Below are 19,865 nucleotides of genomic sequence, written 5' to 3'. Positions count from 1 at the left end.
CAGAAATGATAGACACGGGCACACCGTGAAGGCAGACAATCTCACGAATGTAAATTTCAGCTAACCACTCTGAAGAATAGGTAACTGCCACTGGAATGAAATGTGCTGACTTGGTCGACCTGTCCACAATGACCCAAACTGCGTCGAATTTTCTCTGAGTACGTGGAAGCCCAACAACAAAATCTATAGTGATACGCTCCCACTTCCACTCAGGAATTTCTAGCTTCTGAAGCAAACCACCAGGTCTCTGATGCTTGTACTTAACTTGCTGACAATTCAGACACCGAGATACATATGCAACTATATCCTTCTTCATTCTCCTCCACCAATAATGTTGCCGCAAATCTTGATATATTTTGGCGACATCTGGATGAATAGAATACCTGGAACTGTGGGCCTCTTCAGAATTAATTCACGAAGCTCATCCACATTAGGCACACAAATACGGCCCTGCATTCGCAGAACTCCATCTTCCCCCACAACAACCTGTTTGGCATCATTGTGCTGCACTGTATCCTTAAGGACAAGTAAATGAGGATCATCATATTGTCGCTCTCTGATGCGCTCATATAAAGAAGACCGAGCGACTGTGCAAGCTAGAATCCGACTGGGTTCTGAAACATCTAACCTCACGAACTGATTAGCAAAAGTCTGAACATATGCCGCTAACGATCTCTCACCCACCGAAATATACGCAAGACTACCCATACTCATAACCTTTCTACTCAAACCATCGGCCACCACATTGACCTTTCAGGGGTGATAATAAATAGTGATATCATAGTCCTTCAATAGCTTCAACCATCTTCTCTTCCTCAAATTGAGATCTTTTTATTTGAACAGATACTGAAGGCTACGATGATCAGTAAATACCTCACACGAGGCACCGTACACGTAATGCCTCCAAATCTTCAGCGCATGAACAATGGCTGCCAATTCTAAATCATGAACATGATAATTTTTCTCGTGAACTTTCAACTACCGCGATGCATATGCAATCACCCTATCATCTTGCATTAATACTGCACCGAGCCCAACACAAGATGCATCACAATACACCGTATAAGATCCTGAACCTGTGGGTAATACCAACACTGGCATCGTAGTCAAAGCAGTCTTGAGCTTCTGAAAGCTCAACTCACACTCGTCTGACCATCCGAATGGAACACCTTTCTGGGTCAGTCTGGTCAATGGGCTTGCTATAGATAAAACCCCCTCCACGAACTGACGATAATAACCTGCCAAACTCAGGAAACTCCGGATCTCTGTAACTGAAGTAGGTCTAGGCCAATTCTGAACAGCCTCAATCTTCTTAGGATCCACTTTTATGCCTTTTGCCGATACAACATTCCCCAAAAGGCAACTAAGTCTAACCAAAATTCACATTTTGAAATTTTGGCATATAACTGATTATTCATCAAAGTCTGAAGCACACTCCGAAGACGCTGCTTATGCTCCACTCGACTACTGGTGTAAATCAAGATATCATCAATTAATACAACCACAAAAGAATCCAAATAGGTCTTGAACACCCGATTCATCAAATCCATAAATGTTGCTGGGGCATTTGTCAGCCCAAATGACATCACTAGGAATTTGTAATTCCCATACCGAGTACGAAAAGCTGTCTTAGGGACATCGGATGCCTTAATCTTCAACTGATGGTAACCAGACCTCAAGCCGATCTTTGAAAACACAATTGGCACCCTGAAGGTGATCGAATAAGTCATCAATTTTTGGCAGTGGATACTTGTTCTTGGTAGTAGCCTTGTTCAACTGCCGATAACTGTACACATTCGCATTGAACCATCTTTATTCTTTACAAATAACACCGATGCACCCCAGGGCGAGACACTAGGTCTAATAAATCCCTGATCAAGCAAGTGTTGTAACTCCTTCTTCAGTTCTTTCAGTTCCGACGGGGCCATACGGTATGGGAATAGAAATGGGCTGAGTGCCTTGAGCCAAATCAATACAGAAGTCTATATCTCTTTCGGGTGGCATCCCCGGCATATCTGCAAGAAATACTTCTGGAAATTCATGAATAACTGGTACTGAGTCCATAGAAGGAACATTCGCACTGGAATCGCGAATATAAGCCAAATAGGCTAGACACCCTTTCTCGACCATACGTCGAGCCTTCATATAAGAAATAACCCTGCTGGTAGAATGACCAGGAGTTCCTTTCCACTCTAATCAAGGTAACCCCGGCATGGCTTGGGTCACCGTCTTAGCATGACAATCCAATATAGCACGATAAGGTGACAGCCAATCCATACCCAAGATGACATCAAAATCTACCATATCAAGAAGTAGAATATCCACACTAGTCTCAAGACTCCCAATAGTAGCCACACACGAATGATAGACATGATCTACCATGATAGAATCTCCTACCGGAGTGGACATACACACAAGAGCACTCAGAGAATCACGAGGCATCACCAGATATGAAGCAAAATAAGAGGACATATAGGAATAAGTAGATCCTGGATCAAATAGAACCGAAACATCTCTATGGAAAACTGGAACAATACCTGTAATCACGACATCAGATGATTCGGCCTCAGGCCTAGCTGGAAAAGCATAAAATCGGGGCTGGGCCCCACTACTCTGAACTGCGTCCCTAGGACGACCTTTAACTGGCTGGCCTCCACCTCTAACGGCCTAACCCCCACCTCTAATGGTCTGACCTCCACCTCTAGCTGCCTAATCCTATCTCTTGCTGGCTGAACAGGCGGTGAAGCAACCAGTGCTGGAATCATAGCACGAGAACCCTACTGCTGCATGCTGCCCTGAGACCTAGGGCATAATCTAGCAATGTGCCTCGGATCACCACAAGTATAACAGGACCTCGGCTGCTGTGGCTGCTGACCCTGAAATTGTCCATGTCATCTGAGTAACCACCTTGGAAACCCTGGATTAGAGGTACACTAATAGGAGCTGGTGGTGCACTGCAGGATGCCTGGAGCGCTGAATGAAACGGCCTGGGAGGATGACCCCTACCAAAATTACCTCTACCTCCAGACGAGGCACCACTGAACCCACCGAACTGCCGAGCCTCTTATCAGACCCCTGCCCTATTTCCTGTGCAAGAACCATCTCGATCCTCCTAGCAACATTAGCAACCACCTGAAAGGAAATCTCACTTCCGGTCTCCTTGCCCATTTGAAGCTTGATAGGGTGAGTAAGTCCCTCAATAAACCTCCTTACTCTCTCTCACTCAGTAGGAATGAAAAGGAGAGCATGACAGGCTAGATCTACAAAACGGGTCTCGTACTAAGTAACTGTCATACTGCCCTGTTGGAGACGCTCAAACTGCCTACGAAAATCCTCTCTCAATGTGATAGGGAGGATCTTCTCTAGAAATAGCCGTGAGAACTGATCCCAAGTCAGTGTAGGCGACCCAGCTGGTCTGGTCAACATAAAATCTCTCCACCATCTCTTGGCGGAATCGTCATCTGAAATATAGCAAAATCGACCCCATTGGTCTCAACTATACCTATGTTCCGCAACACCTCATGGCAGCAGTCAAGATAATCCTGTAGGTCCTCAGAAGGTGTACCACTGAAGTGAACTAGAAAGATCTTAGGAAACTTATTCAGTCTCAATAAGGCCTCAGAAGACATGGCGGGCCTATCACCGGCCTGTGCCGCAACAACTGGCTGAACTACCCCAACTGGCGGGGCTGCTGGAGCCTGATACTAGGGAGCCATCTACTTCGGAGCGGGAGTAGTGGGAGTTTTTGCTCCTCCCCCAGCCTGTGAGATGGCTGGTGCCACTGGAAACGTACCATTCTAGGCCACACCCTCTATAAGACTCACCAAACGGACTAGAGCATCTTGAAGCACTAGAGTAGCTATGAATCCTTCCGGGACCTGAACTGGTCCAACTGGTACATTCTGAACTGGAACCTCCTCCTGAAGATCCACCTGAGGTTCTACAACAGGTGTTGCTGCTCGAGCTCTAGACTGAGCTCTACCTCTACCTCTGCCTCGACCTCTAGCATGACCTCGTCCTCGACCTCTACCCCTGGTCATAGTTGCCACAGGGGGCTCTAGTCCCTGTCCATCGGTAGATGTATTATGTGTTCTCACCATCTGCGAGAGAATAAGAATAGAATGGTAAAATCATCGATGAAAGAATAAGATCGCACGACTGATTAAGAAAGAAGTGATATTGTTCCTAAACTTTATAGCCTCTAAAAGATAAGTACAGATGTCTCCGTACTGATCCTTCAGACTCTACTAAGCTTGCTCGTGACTCGTGAGACCTAAGTAACCTAGGGCTCTGATACCAACTGTCATGACCCAAAATTCCCATATTCAGGACCGTGATGGCGCCTAACATTTTACTTTCTAGGCAAGCCAACGTTAAAATAATCTTAACCATTTTTAAGCAAATTAAATTAAACAGAAGTCAATTACTGAAATAAAGAGCGGAAGACCATAACTACCGAATCATTACAATACATCCCTGAATCTAGTGTCACAAGTGCACGAGCTATTAGAATAATATAAATAAAGGTCTAAATATAATACAAATAAAGGTCTGAATAAAATTCAAGTTGTTTGAAAGATAATACACAACTAAGAAAAGATAGAAGGGGACTTCATAACTGCGAATGTTGTGCAGTTATACCTCAAGTCTCCTATGAGTAGCTGAATCCGAGCACGTTTATGATACGCCGCTGGGACCAACTCCAAAATATGCACAAGAAGTTCAAAGTGTAGTATGAGTACAACCGATCCTATATACTCCGTAAGTGTCGAGCCTAACCTCGACGAAGTAGTGACGAGGCTATGACAGGACATGTACGTAAACAATTTGTACAAGTGTATAGAAATACGAAGCAATAATAACACTTTATAAATTTGGGAGGGAACATTCGAAGGGGGTTGATATAATAATTTCAGCAGGAGAATTATCACTTAGCAGCCAATTAATTCCTCAACAATAAAATGAGCAACTGATAATATGAAAATGGCACGACACCACCCTTCGTGCTTTTACTCTCATTCCTTCCATAAAATGATAAATAAATAATAATAATTGGCACGACATCACCCTTCGTGCTTTTACTCTCTTTTGGCACGACATCACCTTTCGTGTTTTTACACTCTCTGAAAATGGCACGACATCACCCTTTGTGCTTTAACACTCAAAAATGACACGGCAACACCCTTCGTGCTTTTACACTCTTTCTCACCATGACAATGATAGTATAAATAATAAAAATGGCACGGCATCACCCTTCGTGCTTTTATACTCTTTCTTACCATATTCAACAGTAATTAAATCAATAAAAATTTCATGAATAATGATCAAATAATCAATAATAAACTTAAGCGTGAATATCTTAATTAAATAAGCAATTATTCAAAATGAAATAAATTCCTCCAGCATGCTTTGACTCAACCACAACGCATAAGTACTCGTCACCTCACATATACGATGTACCTGCACATTAAATCATGTAGCAAATAGACAAATAAATCTTACTCCCTCAAGTCAAGGTTAACCACGATACTTACCTCGCTTGCAACCAAATTCAAGATTACAATATACCTTTTCCTCGCGAATTCGTGTTCGAAATCCTAAAATCTAGTCATAAATAATTCAATATACTCAATACAAATTGTAGGAATTAATTTCGTATGAAATTATAAATTTTCCGGATTAAAATCCGAAATTCATCTAAAAAATAAATAGTGGGACCCACATCTCGAATCCCAGGAAAACTTACGAAATTCGAACACCCGTTCCGATACGAGTTCAACCATACAAAAAATATCGAATTCCGACATCGTATTGACCTTCAAATCTTAATTTTATATTTTTGGAAGATTTTATAAAAATATGATTTTTCTTCCATAAATTCACGGATTCATGATGTAAATGAGTATGGAATCATGGAATATAATCAATATAGGATAAGGAACACTTATCCCCAATGAATTTCTTCAAAACTCACGAAAAATCGTCACAAACCGAGCTCCCAAAGTCAAAAATGTGAAATAATACCCAAACCCTCAGTTATATAGTACACAATTCTGATTTCCCAATGTGCGGTCCGCACATTTTCAAGTTCTGCGGCCGCACAAATTTGAGTGCGGTCGTACTTCACTGTGACAGCTTACTAGGATTCAGTAAAATACCCATAATTTTTTGTACAAATATCCAAATGATTAATTCTATACCTTTCTGGAAACTAGATTCAAAGGGCTACAACTTTTGTTTTTGAATCATGTCCAAATTCATTGTGGATTAAAATATATAAGCCTCCGAAGTCGGACCATCGAACCTGCAGACCTTGAAGTGCTGCCGCACAAAATATTGTGCGGTCGGCACTTTTTCTCTGAAGTACGGCCGCACACAAAATTATGCGGTATGCACTTGTCCTCTGCGGTCGGCACTTTTCCTCTTAAGTGCGTCCGCACTCAAAATTATGCGGTCCACACTTTTCCTCTGCGGTCCACATTTTTTCAAAAGTTCCAGAACAATATTAGAGTACCGAAATGCACGAACTCGCTCAAAACTCACCCCGAAACTCACCGAGCCACTCGAGATCCCGTTCAATTCTATCAACCAATAATGTAACATAATACAGACTTACTCGGAGTCTCAAATCATATCAAATAACATCAAAATTATAATTCATACCTTGATTCAGACTTAAGAGTTTTAAATTTTCCTTTTACAAAGCTTGTGCCGAAATATGTTAAATGAATCCGGAATGACTTCAAATTTGGCACACAAGTCATAAATGACATAATTGAGCTATTTCAATTTTCGAAATCGAATTCCAATCCCGATATCAAAAAGTCAAATCCGTGGTCAACTTTGAAAATCTTTAGCCTTTAAATTTTTAGTTTCCGTTAAATGGCCATAACTTGAGGTAGTGACCTCCAAATTAAATTCCGGGCATACGCCCAAGTTCCAAATCACGATACGTATCTACCGAAACCGTCAAAATACTGATCCGGATCCGTTTGCTCAAAATGTTGACCGAAGTCAACTCTAAAGCTATATTACACTTTTTAATCAATTTTTCATATAAAAACTTTTCGAAAATTTTTACGGATTGCGCACGCAAGTCGAGAAATGATGAATAGTGCTTTTTTTCCCGAGGTCTTAAAACACAGAAATAATTATTAAATTTAAAGATGACCTTTGGGTCATCACAAAAATCAAGTTCCCATTGGTGTTCAAGAAAGCCGGACCACCTAATACAAAAATGAAGACAACATACAAGGCTACCAGACCCAACTTGTTCATGTAACATGTTAGGTCATAAGTTAATTGAGAAGCAACTTTGAATATATGCAAATTTTGTTGCACTGCAAGTTTGACATCAAACGAAAACCTTTATGTGTTTTCCTTTTATTATATTTACCTTCTAGGCATCGGGCAATCTTTTCCTTTAGTCTTAAAAAATTTTGTTTGCTTCGACAGTTTCAGTTAAAGTTCTATATGTTCCCTCTAAAAAAAGAAGTCTATACCTATTTTATGTCACTATGGTTCAACATTATTGAAACTGCTATACTACAGTTAAGGCACTATTGTAAAGAGGAGAATAGAGAAAAAAAGAAAATGGATATAACTGAATCCCTTAATTTAAAGCACTAATACTAAATTATATATGGAGAAAGACGGTAAAGAGTAGGGAAAGAGGAGAGGAGAGATGAAGACAAAAAAGGATGTCACTAATACCCTAATTTAAGACACTAATAATAAATTGTATAAATTATTATAATCAATCCTTGTTTAAAATGGGTAATATACAAAATTAGGATAATTTTGATAAATAAATTTCAAATATTGTATAGGAATGAAAAATCTCTAACAAAATCATAAAGGCCAAAAATTACTTTTAGCGTGCAGCCAAAACTATTTACATCTGATAGCCGTAAAAGTATATAAATTTTGAATATATTTTTTATGAACCTTGTATAGAAATATATATATATATATATATATATATATATATATATATATATATATATATATATACAAAAATATACAAAAATATATTTTTTTGGCTATTAAAATTTTGAAGCCAGCTATATAATGTCATTTCCCAATCACAAAATGTCCAAGAGAATCACGTGAGAGGCACGTGGATGGCAGAAACGCTAAGCTACTCATCCGTTCATCAACACAATCGTATATCTTACTTCTAACATCCAACTCAAAAACCAAAACTCAGCTCAGCCGCAGACCTCATTATCTCTCTGTAAATATCCACTCTCTCTCTCTCTCCTCCCATTATCCACACACGCGCGCTCTCTCTTTCAATGGCTGGTGTGCTGGAAATGATTTCAGTCCCACGCGCCTCGGCACTGCCGTCGTCGTCACTGGCTCCGGTAGCCGGTTCTTCCTTCTCAAGTCCTCGTTCCTCCGTTAGATTCTCTCAATTCAGAGGCCTTAAGATCCAGTCAACTCGCTCATCCGTCTCCACTACCTCATGCTCAAAAATCATTCCCGGACGAGCTCGAATCGTCTGCGAAGCGCAAAATACTGCCCTTGAAGGTAATTATTTTTTAAAATCTTTTGTACTCCTCTATTTTACTATTTTTTTTTACTCCTCTTCATGTTATAGTGTAGCTGTTGAGATTTTTCGGGCTTCTTTAAGCTTGATTTTGCTGAAAGAACTGTTCCACAACATTCAATTCCATAGTAAAGAGTAAATCTTGTTTTTACCAACGGAAGTTTGTAGACGGACGACGAGTTTAGCTTATTTGATATGTGGCTCTCATGGTATAACAAGTAACAGGAATTATATATGTCGTATTTTAAGACAAATTTTACTTGGCGGTGGAATGGCCACCTGAATAACTACTTTCATTCAGCAAGGTGCAGGGTTGCACAAGGAACATTAGTTAATTGATTTGAAGTAGTGAAGATGACTAAAAGCAGACTATTCTTTCTGTTTTTTAGAGTTTCTCGTTGTCGTTGGAAATTCATTGGCCATCACATCGCTGATAAACTAACGGCCAAGTTGTTAGGTACACTCATTTGTGTTTGACTTTTGTGCCTTATCATCAGTGATCAGTCTCTTTTAATAGTTTTCGAATGAAAGCAAAGACATAGCCTCAGAGTTACTGTTTGATTTTTTCTGCACACAGCTAATAAACTCTGGCCAAATTCTAAGGTACACTAATTTGTGTTTTCTGAATAAAACAGGAATTTGTGCGGGAAAACCATCAGTAAAGTGTCAGCTAGTACTTGTGTTAGATGTCCTTTAAAAATCCCAGAACCTAGAATAACGCTTTTACAACCACCAGACACCTGCTGCAGGTGGGGTTGTTCTTTTTTTTCCCTTTTGTTGATATTCCAGCCACCATCCAAACGATCCTTGAGCAACCCTGCCCTGCCACGGTTCCTGCGCTAAGCTCCTTCCCTCAATCTTCCGTAGCTCTTCTTGTAGCTTCTTACTTTTCTTTTTCTTTCTTTCCCTATCTGATAGAAATACTATTTTGCTAGTGGTCTTTAACAACACTATAAAAAGGAACTTGTAGAGGTGTCAAGATGAGCCAATTGAATGTTAAAAGGCGTCACTGGGGTCTCTATGGTGTATTTCCATAAAAATTGCTACTTCCACTTACCTGCTAAAATTCAATGAATATTGTTTGCTATTATGAGCATATTGATTGCTCATGATGAGGCATTCTTTGCTATATTTTAGAAGTACCACGAACTTGAACAATGTTGTGGACACCTATGAGTTACTCGTAAAGCTTCTTTATATCTTTGGGAATAAACATTGTTTGGTACATCAGTGCTTCCTTTCACCTTGTTGAACTTCATTCTTCACCCTTAAGCCTTTTCTGTGCGAAATGTAGATGTTGCACCTGTTACACGAATCGTACATAGTTAGGAATATGGGATTCTATGTTTTCCGATTTGATCTTTGGCCTAATTGACTTGATATAAGTAGCGTAAACAAGTATGATACATCGGCTTCCTTGTCTAGTAAATTACAAATTTGTTTCTCTGGTTTCTGTTTGTGTATAATTAGCCTGGTGCAATATGCGTCTTGTCTAGAGAGCATTGCTTTTGTACCTTCCCCATCATCAGGATCTTTTGTTGGTTTAACATGGTTCTTCAAAATTGCAGTGGGTGCTGTTAATGATAAAACATGGAAGTCACTTGTTGTAGAGTCTGATATACCTGTCCTGGTTGAATTTTGGGCTCCGTGGTGTGGTCCATGCCGAATGATCCACCCGGTCATTGATGAACTGGCAAAGGAATATGCTGGCAAGCTTAAATTCTTCAAGCTGAACACGGACGAAAGCCCTTCCACAGCAACCGAATTGGGGATTCGAAGCATCCCAACTGTGATGATTTTCAAGAATGGAGAGAAGAAAGATGCAGTCATTGGTGCAGTTCCTAAATCAACACTAACCACCTGCATAGAGAAATTCTTGTAAAATGGTGCATATATCTTATGAGAATCTTCCTGTTTCTATTTTCCCTCTTTGCCTTTGATGTGGCAAAATTAATTTAGTAAACCTGAAATGCTCCTGTATAGTTCGGTGGCATTATGTTTCCCCTTTAACATTATGTTGGTAGTTGAATGTTTCTGTTGAGTTAGTTTGTAATATTTGGAGGTCTAAAAACTGAACAGGCATATCTATTCGTGAAAGAGAGTGGCTTTTCAGAAAAGTCATCTCTAAAATTCTATAAATATAAGTAATCTCCTGAAGTAGCGGAAGTTAATTTGCAGTATACAAGACTTTGTTTAATCCTGAAAGGAATTTGCTTGTAAACCCCTGAAGACAATAGGGGCAATATCTCTTAAGGACAGTGTGTTTGACACAGCAAAGTTTTTCTTCTTCAATTTTGTTTCCTATTCTTCTAACAGTTTCTCATGCATAGAAATTGACTGATTGTGTCTGTAAAGGCTTTAAAATGGCATCATCCAAGCTTTATTTTAACTGAAAGGCTTCTTCAGGCATTTGTTTTTGCACAACACACACTAGGCATTTAGCTTTGCATGTTTCTCACCTTGTTTACTGCACGTAGCATCAAAACAATCACAGGCAAAGCGCACACGCTATGTTTATCGCTAATCTTTGGCTTTATTCTATACTTTGCTGACTGCTGAGGGCAAATTTGTGTTTACTGCAGTTCATGGCAGCAGATGTGTTCCTTGATGTATTAATTTCGTTGCTTTATGTTCTTGTTATTTTATCACCATCTATATGGAGATATAATCATGAGAGAGTAATGTGGTGTTGCACAAACTTGGATTTAAGCTAGATTTGTGCCGGTGTGACTTAGGTGCTATTTCAAGATGCTAGTTTGATTGTTTACTACTTTTGTTCCATGGGTTAATTTGGTCAGGGTTTTAGCTTAATTTTGAAGTTCATATTATAGGAGAAAAGCAGATCAGAGTAAATCTGGATCTATTCCGTTTACCGAAGATAAGATTAAGTTACCATCATTGACTATTGATCTTTAATAGTCAATGTGGATTTTGTTTTTTGAAACTGGTTAGTCAATGTGGATTTTAGTTTTATGAACACTCAAAAATTTCTTGAATTAAACAACTATCCAAAATTTTTTGGAAGACTGCGGTAGGACAGGTTTGGAGTAGCTAACTGGACTGTTTAAAATCATTTTTAGGACGGCAAAAATATACGAGGAATAAAGGTGGAGTACAATGATTCTGTTGTACAAGAACAAGGATGGTATTCCAAATTGCAATAACTATGTTAATTTGGTTGGGTTTTAGCTTAATTATGAAGTTCATATTACACGAGAAAGGCAGATGAAAGTAAATCTGGATCTAATCCGTTTACTGAAGACAAAATCAAGTTACCATCATTGTCTATTGATCTCTAAGTAGTCCGTGTGATTTTAGTTTTATGAACACTCAAAAATTTCTTGAATTAAATAACTATCCAATTTTTGTTGGAAGAGAGTGGGCAATGCAGGTTTGGAGTGGCTAATGTCATTTTTAGGACGCTAAAAATATCCGAAGAATGAAAGTGGAGCAAAATGATTCAGTTGTACAGGAACAAAGGTGGTATTCATATTTGCAACAACTATAGGGGCATCAAGCTGATAAGCCACACTATGAAGGTTCAGGAGAGGATGGTGAGATGAGGGTGACGAGGGGCGTGTCTATTTCCAAGAACCATTTCGGATTCATGCCAGGGCGATCGACTATAGAAGACATTCATCTTGTGAGGAGATTGGTGGAGCAATATATGGAGAGGAAGAGGGACTTACATATGGCGTTTATTGACCGAGAAAAGACATACGACAAAATCCCAAGGAATGTTCTGTGGAGATATTTGAAGGCTAAAGATGTACCGATAACATACACTACGACAATTAAGGACATATACGACAGAGCCAAGACCCGAGTAAGGATATTGGGAGGAGACTCAACTATCCAGTCGTGATGAGATATATTGCACGAGGGATCAGCTCTTAGATCATTTTTATTTGCCTTGGTGATGGATGGATTGATGTGACACATTCTAGGGGAGGTATTATGGTGCATGTTATTTGCGGATAACATAATACTAATTGAGGAGTTGTGAGGCGGAGTTAATGCTAGGCTAAAGGTGTGGAGACAAACCTTGGAGTATAAAAGGTTCAAGTTGAGCAATACTCGAAGTGCAAGTTCAGCGACGTAACTCATGAGGCTTAGAGTGATTCTTTTGTTATTTAGTCTTTATAGAATGAGAAAACTACCCTCTATAGCCCCTCAAAATTTTAATAGCCCATATTTTTGCCCATTGATAGAAAATGGCCCTCCGGCCCAAACATATTACATCTAATAGCCCGAAATATCTATTTTATATATTTTTTTATAGAGAGACAGTCTATTTTGTATATTTGTTGTATAGTGACAGTCTATTTTGTATAATGACAATCAATTTTGTATATTTTTTGTATAGTGACAGTCTATTTAGTATATATTTTGTATAGTGACAGTCTATTTTGTATATTTTTTGTATAGTGACAGCCTATTGTATATAAATTGTACAATGACAGTCTATTTTATATATTTTTGTATAGTGATAGTCTATTTTGTATATTTTTTGTATAATGACAGTCTATTTTTATATATATTTTGTATAGTGACAATCTATTTTGTATATATATATATTGTATAGGGATTGAACATAATTAGTAAACACAAATGTGTAATTGAAATAATCGTCAAACAACACGTTAACTCATTAAAACTGGAATTAATTCACAGGCAAGACAAATAAGCATAAATAAAGCAAAACAGAACACTTCGTTGATGTAAATACAACATACTAAGCACATTAATTTCTTCGTTGCACCAATTTAACATAACTGCACTACTTACATTAATCCTAAAGCCACATAAACTAAAACCCCACCTAAAATAGCAAAGTATATGTCCGTCACACGTGCCACCTATATAAAAGCCAAGCCAGTTGTGCTTTTTTAGATGATGAAAATTAGTGAGTGCCTCGTTGATTTCTATATAGCCCATGCTCACCACTTCTCTTTTGAACTTTCTTGAGAATAACATCAAACAGTACACACACTCACAAAAACAAAAAAACTTAAAAAGAGAGAAATAATTCAGTCTCTCGCTCTCTCTCTTTCTCTCTTTAAGCTTATCAGCTACCTCTATCCATATCCAAGAACATCAATGGGCGAGGTTTGCTTTGCTCTTTACCCCTTTTCATTTTTTTTTTTGGTTTTTTTGTTTGGGATTTCTGATTTTTTTTGGTTATAGGAAGAGAAGAAGAAATCAGAAGAAGTGACAGAATTTATATAGTGACGGTGGTTCGCAATCTTCAAATTGAAACAAGGAATTAAACCCTCTGTGGTTGGTGCTAAGAGGTATGTTCTGAATTGGGTATTTGCTGGCATATTGCAATTGGAGATTGAGCATCATTTGGTCATGATTTAGCAGTAATTTTGGAGTTCCTGAGTTGTGCCAACACTCCTGACTTTAGGTATGTATAATACGACGGTATTGAAGATCTCAAATTCCTGCTTCTTATCTTAGATTTCATTTTTCTATTTTGGAACTTGAGTTGGAATTGGAGAAGAGAGGTTTTTGGATGAAGGACGGAACTGTGTTTCCGTGTTAGTTGGGTCGGTGGCTAGCCTTTTAATTAGTTTTGGGCTATAAAATGCATACTATAATTTTGTGGCTAGCGATTGATATTAGTATCTAGCGGTCGGCCATAAATGAAGTTTTCTCTTATAGAATCCTATTGGCCCATACACATATGGACCAATGCGCAGAAACAGATTCCTTGATCCTAGCTTCTTGCTCGGTCCTTCTCTGTTGAATCATAGAACTATCCAGAGCCCCCAAAATGGCTCAACAGTTATTAGTAGTAAGGCTTGAGCCTTAGGCCCCCAAATTTGAGGGGCCTCATTTTTTAAAAATAATAGGTTTATATGTATTTTAAAAATAATATTTAGTACTTTTAATACAAAAGTTGAGTTTTTCATATAAAAGGAAAGAAAATCTTTTAGATATATAAATAAAGTAACAATTTGACTTACTAAAAATGGGTAGATGAATAGTTTTCTCATCTTTTCAAGTTGAGTTGATCTCGCAATTTTATTTTTTTTACTCTTTGTTTGATAACTTGTCCGAATTTTACTCATTCCTAAATTTGTCCACGCCAATCTTTATTTTTCCCAATCTTTTCATATTTCAGAAACCACCTCTTTGATATTCTTACTCACCTTTATTTTTTCAGATTTCATTACTCACCTTTATTCTCTAAGATTTCATAAGTTCAAGTGTTCAACCGTACTTTTAAACTTACAATAGTTTTATACTTCTATTACTCCATAAAATCTTACCTAAGATCAACAATGTCTCAAGAAAGATTAAATGAGTTGGTTATATTATCAATTGAAAAGGAATTACCAGAAAAAATTGATTATAAAAAATTTATTAACAACTTTGTATCTCAAAAAAGTAGAAGAACAGACTTCAAGTAAAAATAAATATTATAACCTTTTTTTTAAAATTTAGGCCTCATATTAGACTTTACCTTTAAGCCCTGCATGTGCTTGAGCCGCCCCTGGAACTATCTTTACTCCTTGCATCTCTAAGGCTTATAGAGCTTGAACTCTTTCGTACAAAATTTAGAAAAAGTCGATGGAACTCATAACATATAACAACCAAATCCGCTTCAGTTTTGAATTCCCAGTTTTCCTCCTCTTGATATTACTAAAGCAATTGTAAGATTTGGAAACCACAGCAACAAAACTCAGATAACCAGTGGCGGATGTAGCTTATTGATATCAAGTTCATCTTTTAGTGATGATCATAAAATTCTATGTAAAAATCTATCAAAATTGTAATAAATAGTATATATGATCTCATAACTTTTAAAATATAATGACTTCAATGCTAAAAACCTTAAAGATTGAACCCATAAAGCTAAAATCCCGAATCCGCCTCTTGGGGATAACCAGAAAGTTTGTATACTGATTGAGATTGAAATGGAAGTAAAACCTAGTTGAACTACGCTGAAAAACTCCATAGAAAGTTTGTGTACCACGAACAAAGCCCAAAACTCAAAATACATGACGTTCCTTGTAGCCTACAGTACCGAAAATTACTATTATAACTTCTACCTCATAGTCTCCGCAATCAATATTGAATTACAGAAATGGAAATGGATTTCCCAATCTCTGCAACACATCTGTAATGGAAATGGAGTTGAGATTAGATGAAGAAGCAATTGGGTTGAAGAGAGAAAAATAAGAAGATAGTTGAGAGAAAGAGCTGAGAAGTTGGTTAGAGAAATTACCGGTTAAAACATACCCAAATCAATTGGGCCCGAGTCTATTATAGTAGACTAATGAATTAATCTGGTCCGTCCAATATTAACTAATCATAAAGGCCTTATCTCTACTGTTGATCTCCACTACCCAGCTCAGCTTATTAATATTTAATGCACGCGATGTCTTTGTTGCACGTGAGATAGCTGAAACCCTAATATAATCCCCAATTCCCCTTTATTTATCTAATTACCCCCTCCGACCACCACAGACATAACATTTCCTCCTCGTTCAGATCGACCTTGTCCTCAAGGTTGGAGATTAGCGATGAAATCTAGAAATTGATTGTGGATGTAACCCCAATCTTCCCACGTAACCTCCTCTGGTCCAAGATTTACCCATTGCACCAAAAATCTCACTTTTACAGCGTTGTTAACCTTCTTCGTTCGGCATTGAAGGATAGCTATAGGCTGCACCAAGACTGCGCCATCACTGTCACAGGCAGGAGTTTGTGCCTGCTGATAAATGGTGATTTTGACTACTTATTAGCACGTTTTTGCTTTTATTTTAGTCCGAAAGTATTGATTTATATTCCCAAAACTAATGAAAGTGTGTAAATTGTAGGAATGTTGGAAGTTTGGTCTCCCATGATAAAATCCGACTAAAAAAGGAGTGTTCTGAATAACAAGACAAGAAAGGATGCAGAACTAAAGAAGTGCGGTCCACAGAAGGATTTTTGCGGCCGCAGAAGAAAGTGCAGACCGCAGAATTCCATCTGCGGCCGCAGATCAAGTGAAAGAGCCCAGTAGGAATTTGGCCAATGTGCAGACCGCACATGAATTATGCGGCCGCAGAACAAGGTTTACACTGACAAATAATTCAAAGTTTAGAGAGTGTGCAAAAGACCAAGACTTGAAGCCTTGCTGAAGTGCGGATCACACAAGAATTGTGCGGCCGCAGAAGATGCTTCGCAGCCGCAATCCAGAATTGTGCGGCTGCACAATCCAAGACCTTTCCAACTAAAGAAATCTGCAGACTGCACATAGAATTATGCGGTCGTAGAACCTCCCGAGAGGCATTTTTGTCATCCAATTTTGGCCCACTATAAATAGACGAGTTTCACATTTTTAGGTGAAGTTTCGAAGTTTGAGCTGCTGTAGCCATTATATTTTACCATTTTAGGAAGTTTGTGACTATTTTAGTATTTAAACATTATATTTTATTATTTTAATCTTAGACTATGAGTTTAATTAGTATTTCTTCTTTATTTTCTTCAGTTTCCAATATGAATAGCAAGATTATTACTAGGGTTGTGACCCAACCCTAGTGTGTAAACCTTATGGGTACTTAATTTAATGCCTTTTTATGATTGAGTGTTGATTATTTAGTTTAGTTTATGCTTCAATTTTAGAATTAGTGATTGCAAATATTGATTCATGCCTTTTTGACTTGGTCTCTACTTGGAAAAGAGAGACCTAATCTAGGATAACTTGGCTAATAAGGAATTAAGCTAATTGTGGGTTTGATTAGCCTAATTAAAGGGTTCAAACTAGAGATAATGAGAACCCGACTTGAGCTCATATCAACTATTTTGTTTGATACCCATTTGGACTTGAGAAAGCCAAATTGGGAAAAATCACTCTGTGACCGAGAGGTATTGAGTGGGTAACGTAGAGTTGAGAGCTATAATACACCCCATTCAGCAAAATAATTATTAACATATTTAACTCATTAGGCGAACACCTAGGCTATAGTGACATCCCTAGGCTTTTTAACTATTTGGAAAAGTACCAAAACCAATCAGTCGCTTCTAGTTTCTTTTCTTAGCTTATAGTTGCTAGAGTAAAATTAAAATTAGAAATCAAAACCTTTTGTGGAAGTGTAATTTAGTTATTCCATTTGCTTTCATCAAGTGTATACCTCTAACACCCCTAGTAACTCCTTGTGGAAATTGACCCCGACTCTTGTTGGGTACTATTCTTCCAATGACCGTTTTCACTCACTATTGAGTGCGGATTGGACGTGGATCAATTTTTAGCATCGTTGCCGGTGAGTTAAAACTGTGTTAGCTATATATTTGGGTTTATTTTTGGAATATCTTCTTTTCCTTTCGTGTTACTAACTTGTGTGAGAAATCTTAGGTACAACCATGGCGAACAATGAGCTCGGAAATTTGCCTTTGAGGGATTTGGATGCGGATGATGAGCAAGTAGAGGAGGTACTCATGAGCCACAAGCCAATCGGAGAGGCCGGGTACCTCATGACAATGTGACCGTTCCACCCCCACCTCTACCACGAGCGTCTCCACACCGGATATTGCCCAACGAAGGTTATGCTAGTGCAATAGTCCCTCCCCGTATTAGGGCGGGCAACTTTCAAATCATCAATATGATGCTCACTTTACTTGAGCAACGGGGTTTCTTCACCGGTGCTCCAACACAAAATGATTATAAACATTTGAAGGGGTTTGTGGACATTTGTTGGGGGAGCAAGCAAGCAAATGTCTCCGAGGATGCATTGAGACTAAGGCTTTTTCTCTTCTCTCTACGGGGTAAAGCTTTAGATTGATCGGAACGATTGCCGAACCATTAAATTCACACTTGGGATGAGTTGGCGGAAAAGTTCATATGCTAAGTTCTTCTCTCCCGGACACATGGCTACATTTCGAGATGAGATTTTGGCATTCAAGCAAGAGCCAAATGAACCACTACACGAGATATGGGAGCGCTATAGAACAATGGTCAAGGAATGTTCCAACGACGATATGATGAAGAACATGATTCAACAAACCTTCTATCGTGAGATTAACACTACCAACCAATATGTAGTGAATCAACTAGCCGGTGGGAACTTTATGACTATGTCTTATGCGGAGACGTGTGAGATTTTGGATAAGATGGCAGAAACATCGTCGGCTTGGCAATCCCGGGCCAATGTTCCACAAGGTGACCCGAATATGATCCACCTTCACAAAGAATTGCAAGACTATGGGCAAGCCATTGCCGAATTGACAACTACCATGACTCAACTAGCAAAGGCCCAACTAAATCAAGTGCAAACTCCAAAGCAAGTCAATGCTATGGAAGGAGTGAACATGATAGTGAACAAGAGAAGGACTAAGGTTCCATTTGTGCAAAATCGAGTGGAGAACTATGTGTAAGAAGATGGTGGATTGATAAAGATGAGTCCTATAATGAACAAGAAGAGGAAGTGCAATATGTGAATAATTTTCAACTTCCAAGGCCCAAGCCAACAACAATGGCGACCTCAAAACAATCAAGGCAATTGGAATTCTAACAATAAAGGAAATTCGAGTGGAAACAACAATCAAAGGAATTGGCATAACAACAACAATCAAGAAAATTGGGGAGGTAACAATCAAGGCGGATGGAACAACAATCAAGGCAACCGGGGGTTGGGTTTTCAAAGGCCCCCAATGAACCAACAACCATGCAACCCACCTCATTATCCTTCCCATGGTTCGAGTTCTTCAAATAATGAGATGGGGCGTATTGAAAATATGTTCAAGCAAATGGTGAAAAAGAATGTTCGGATGCCCAACTTGCCTTACACAACACATCAATCCGCAACCTAGAAGTTCAAATGGGTCAAATCTCTCAAGCTCTAAATTCTCGCCCTAAGGGGATACTACCAAGTGACACGGTGGTAAACCTAAAGGGTGGTAACAACATGGGGCATACCATGGAGGTTATCACAAGAAGTGAAAGTGGAGGGAATCCATCCACCTCAAGCAGAAGATAACTTATTGATGATGATCAAGTGATGCAAGAAGAAGAGATCATGAACAATATGGTGCAACCTAATGATGAAGTTCGGATTGATATTGATGATAGTGTGGAAGAGACTCAAAAGGAGGTGAACCCATTTAGGGAACACATTATTGACATACTGGAGCCGGTAGTGCAAAAGGCTAAGGCACTATTGCCTAAGCCTCCACCTCCATACCCTCAAAGACTCGCTAAGCAAAATGGTGAGAATCAATTCAAGAAGTTCATTCAAATGATAAAGAGTCTCTCAATCAATGTACCATTAGTTGAGGCTTTGGAACAAATACCCGGTTATGCAAATTTTATGAAGGATCTTGT

At 38.6% G+C, this 19,865-nt stretch overlaps 1 protein-coding gene across 1 annotated transcript; it reads left to right on the top strand.

Annotated features, from left to right (window-relative positions):
• Nucleotides 1–8,171: 8,171 nt before the first annotated feature.
• LOC107813342 (uncharacterized) lies at nt 8,172–10,690 on the top strand. The gene is made up of 2 exons (XM_016638599.2): nt 8,172–8,532; nt 10,120–10,690. Exons 1-2 carry the CDS (start codon nt 8,298–8,300, stop codon nt 10,431–10,433), a joined length of 549 nt encoding a protein of 182 aa, XP_016494085.1. The 5' UTR covers nt 8,172–8,297; the 3' UTR covers nt 10,434–10,690.
• The last annotated feature ends 9,175 nt before the right edge of the window (nt 10,691–19,865 follow it).

Source organism: Nicotiana tabacum, chromosome 2, assembly GCF_000715075.1.
Source record: "Nicotiana tabacum cultivar K326 chromosome 2, ASM71507v2, whole genome shotgun sequence".
Classification (NCBI taxonomy): domain Eukaryota; kingdom Viridiplantae; phylum Streptophyta; class Magnoliopsida; order Solanales; family Solanaceae; genus Nicotiana; species Nicotiana tabacum.
Note: the sequence above shows the minus strand (reverse complement) of the source record. Positions and strands in the feature narration are given on the sequence as shown.

Bases quoted from the DNA above. Each gene is read 5' to 3' on its own strand.
- LOC107813342 (XM_016638599.2), top strand. From the start codon at position 8,298: ATGGCTGGTGTGCTGGAAATGATTTCAGTCCCACGCGCCTCGGCACTG. The intron at 8,533-10,119 runs GTAATTATTTTT...TCAAAATTGCAG, and splicing joins GCAAAATACTGCCCTTGAAG to TGGGTGCTGTTAATGATAAA.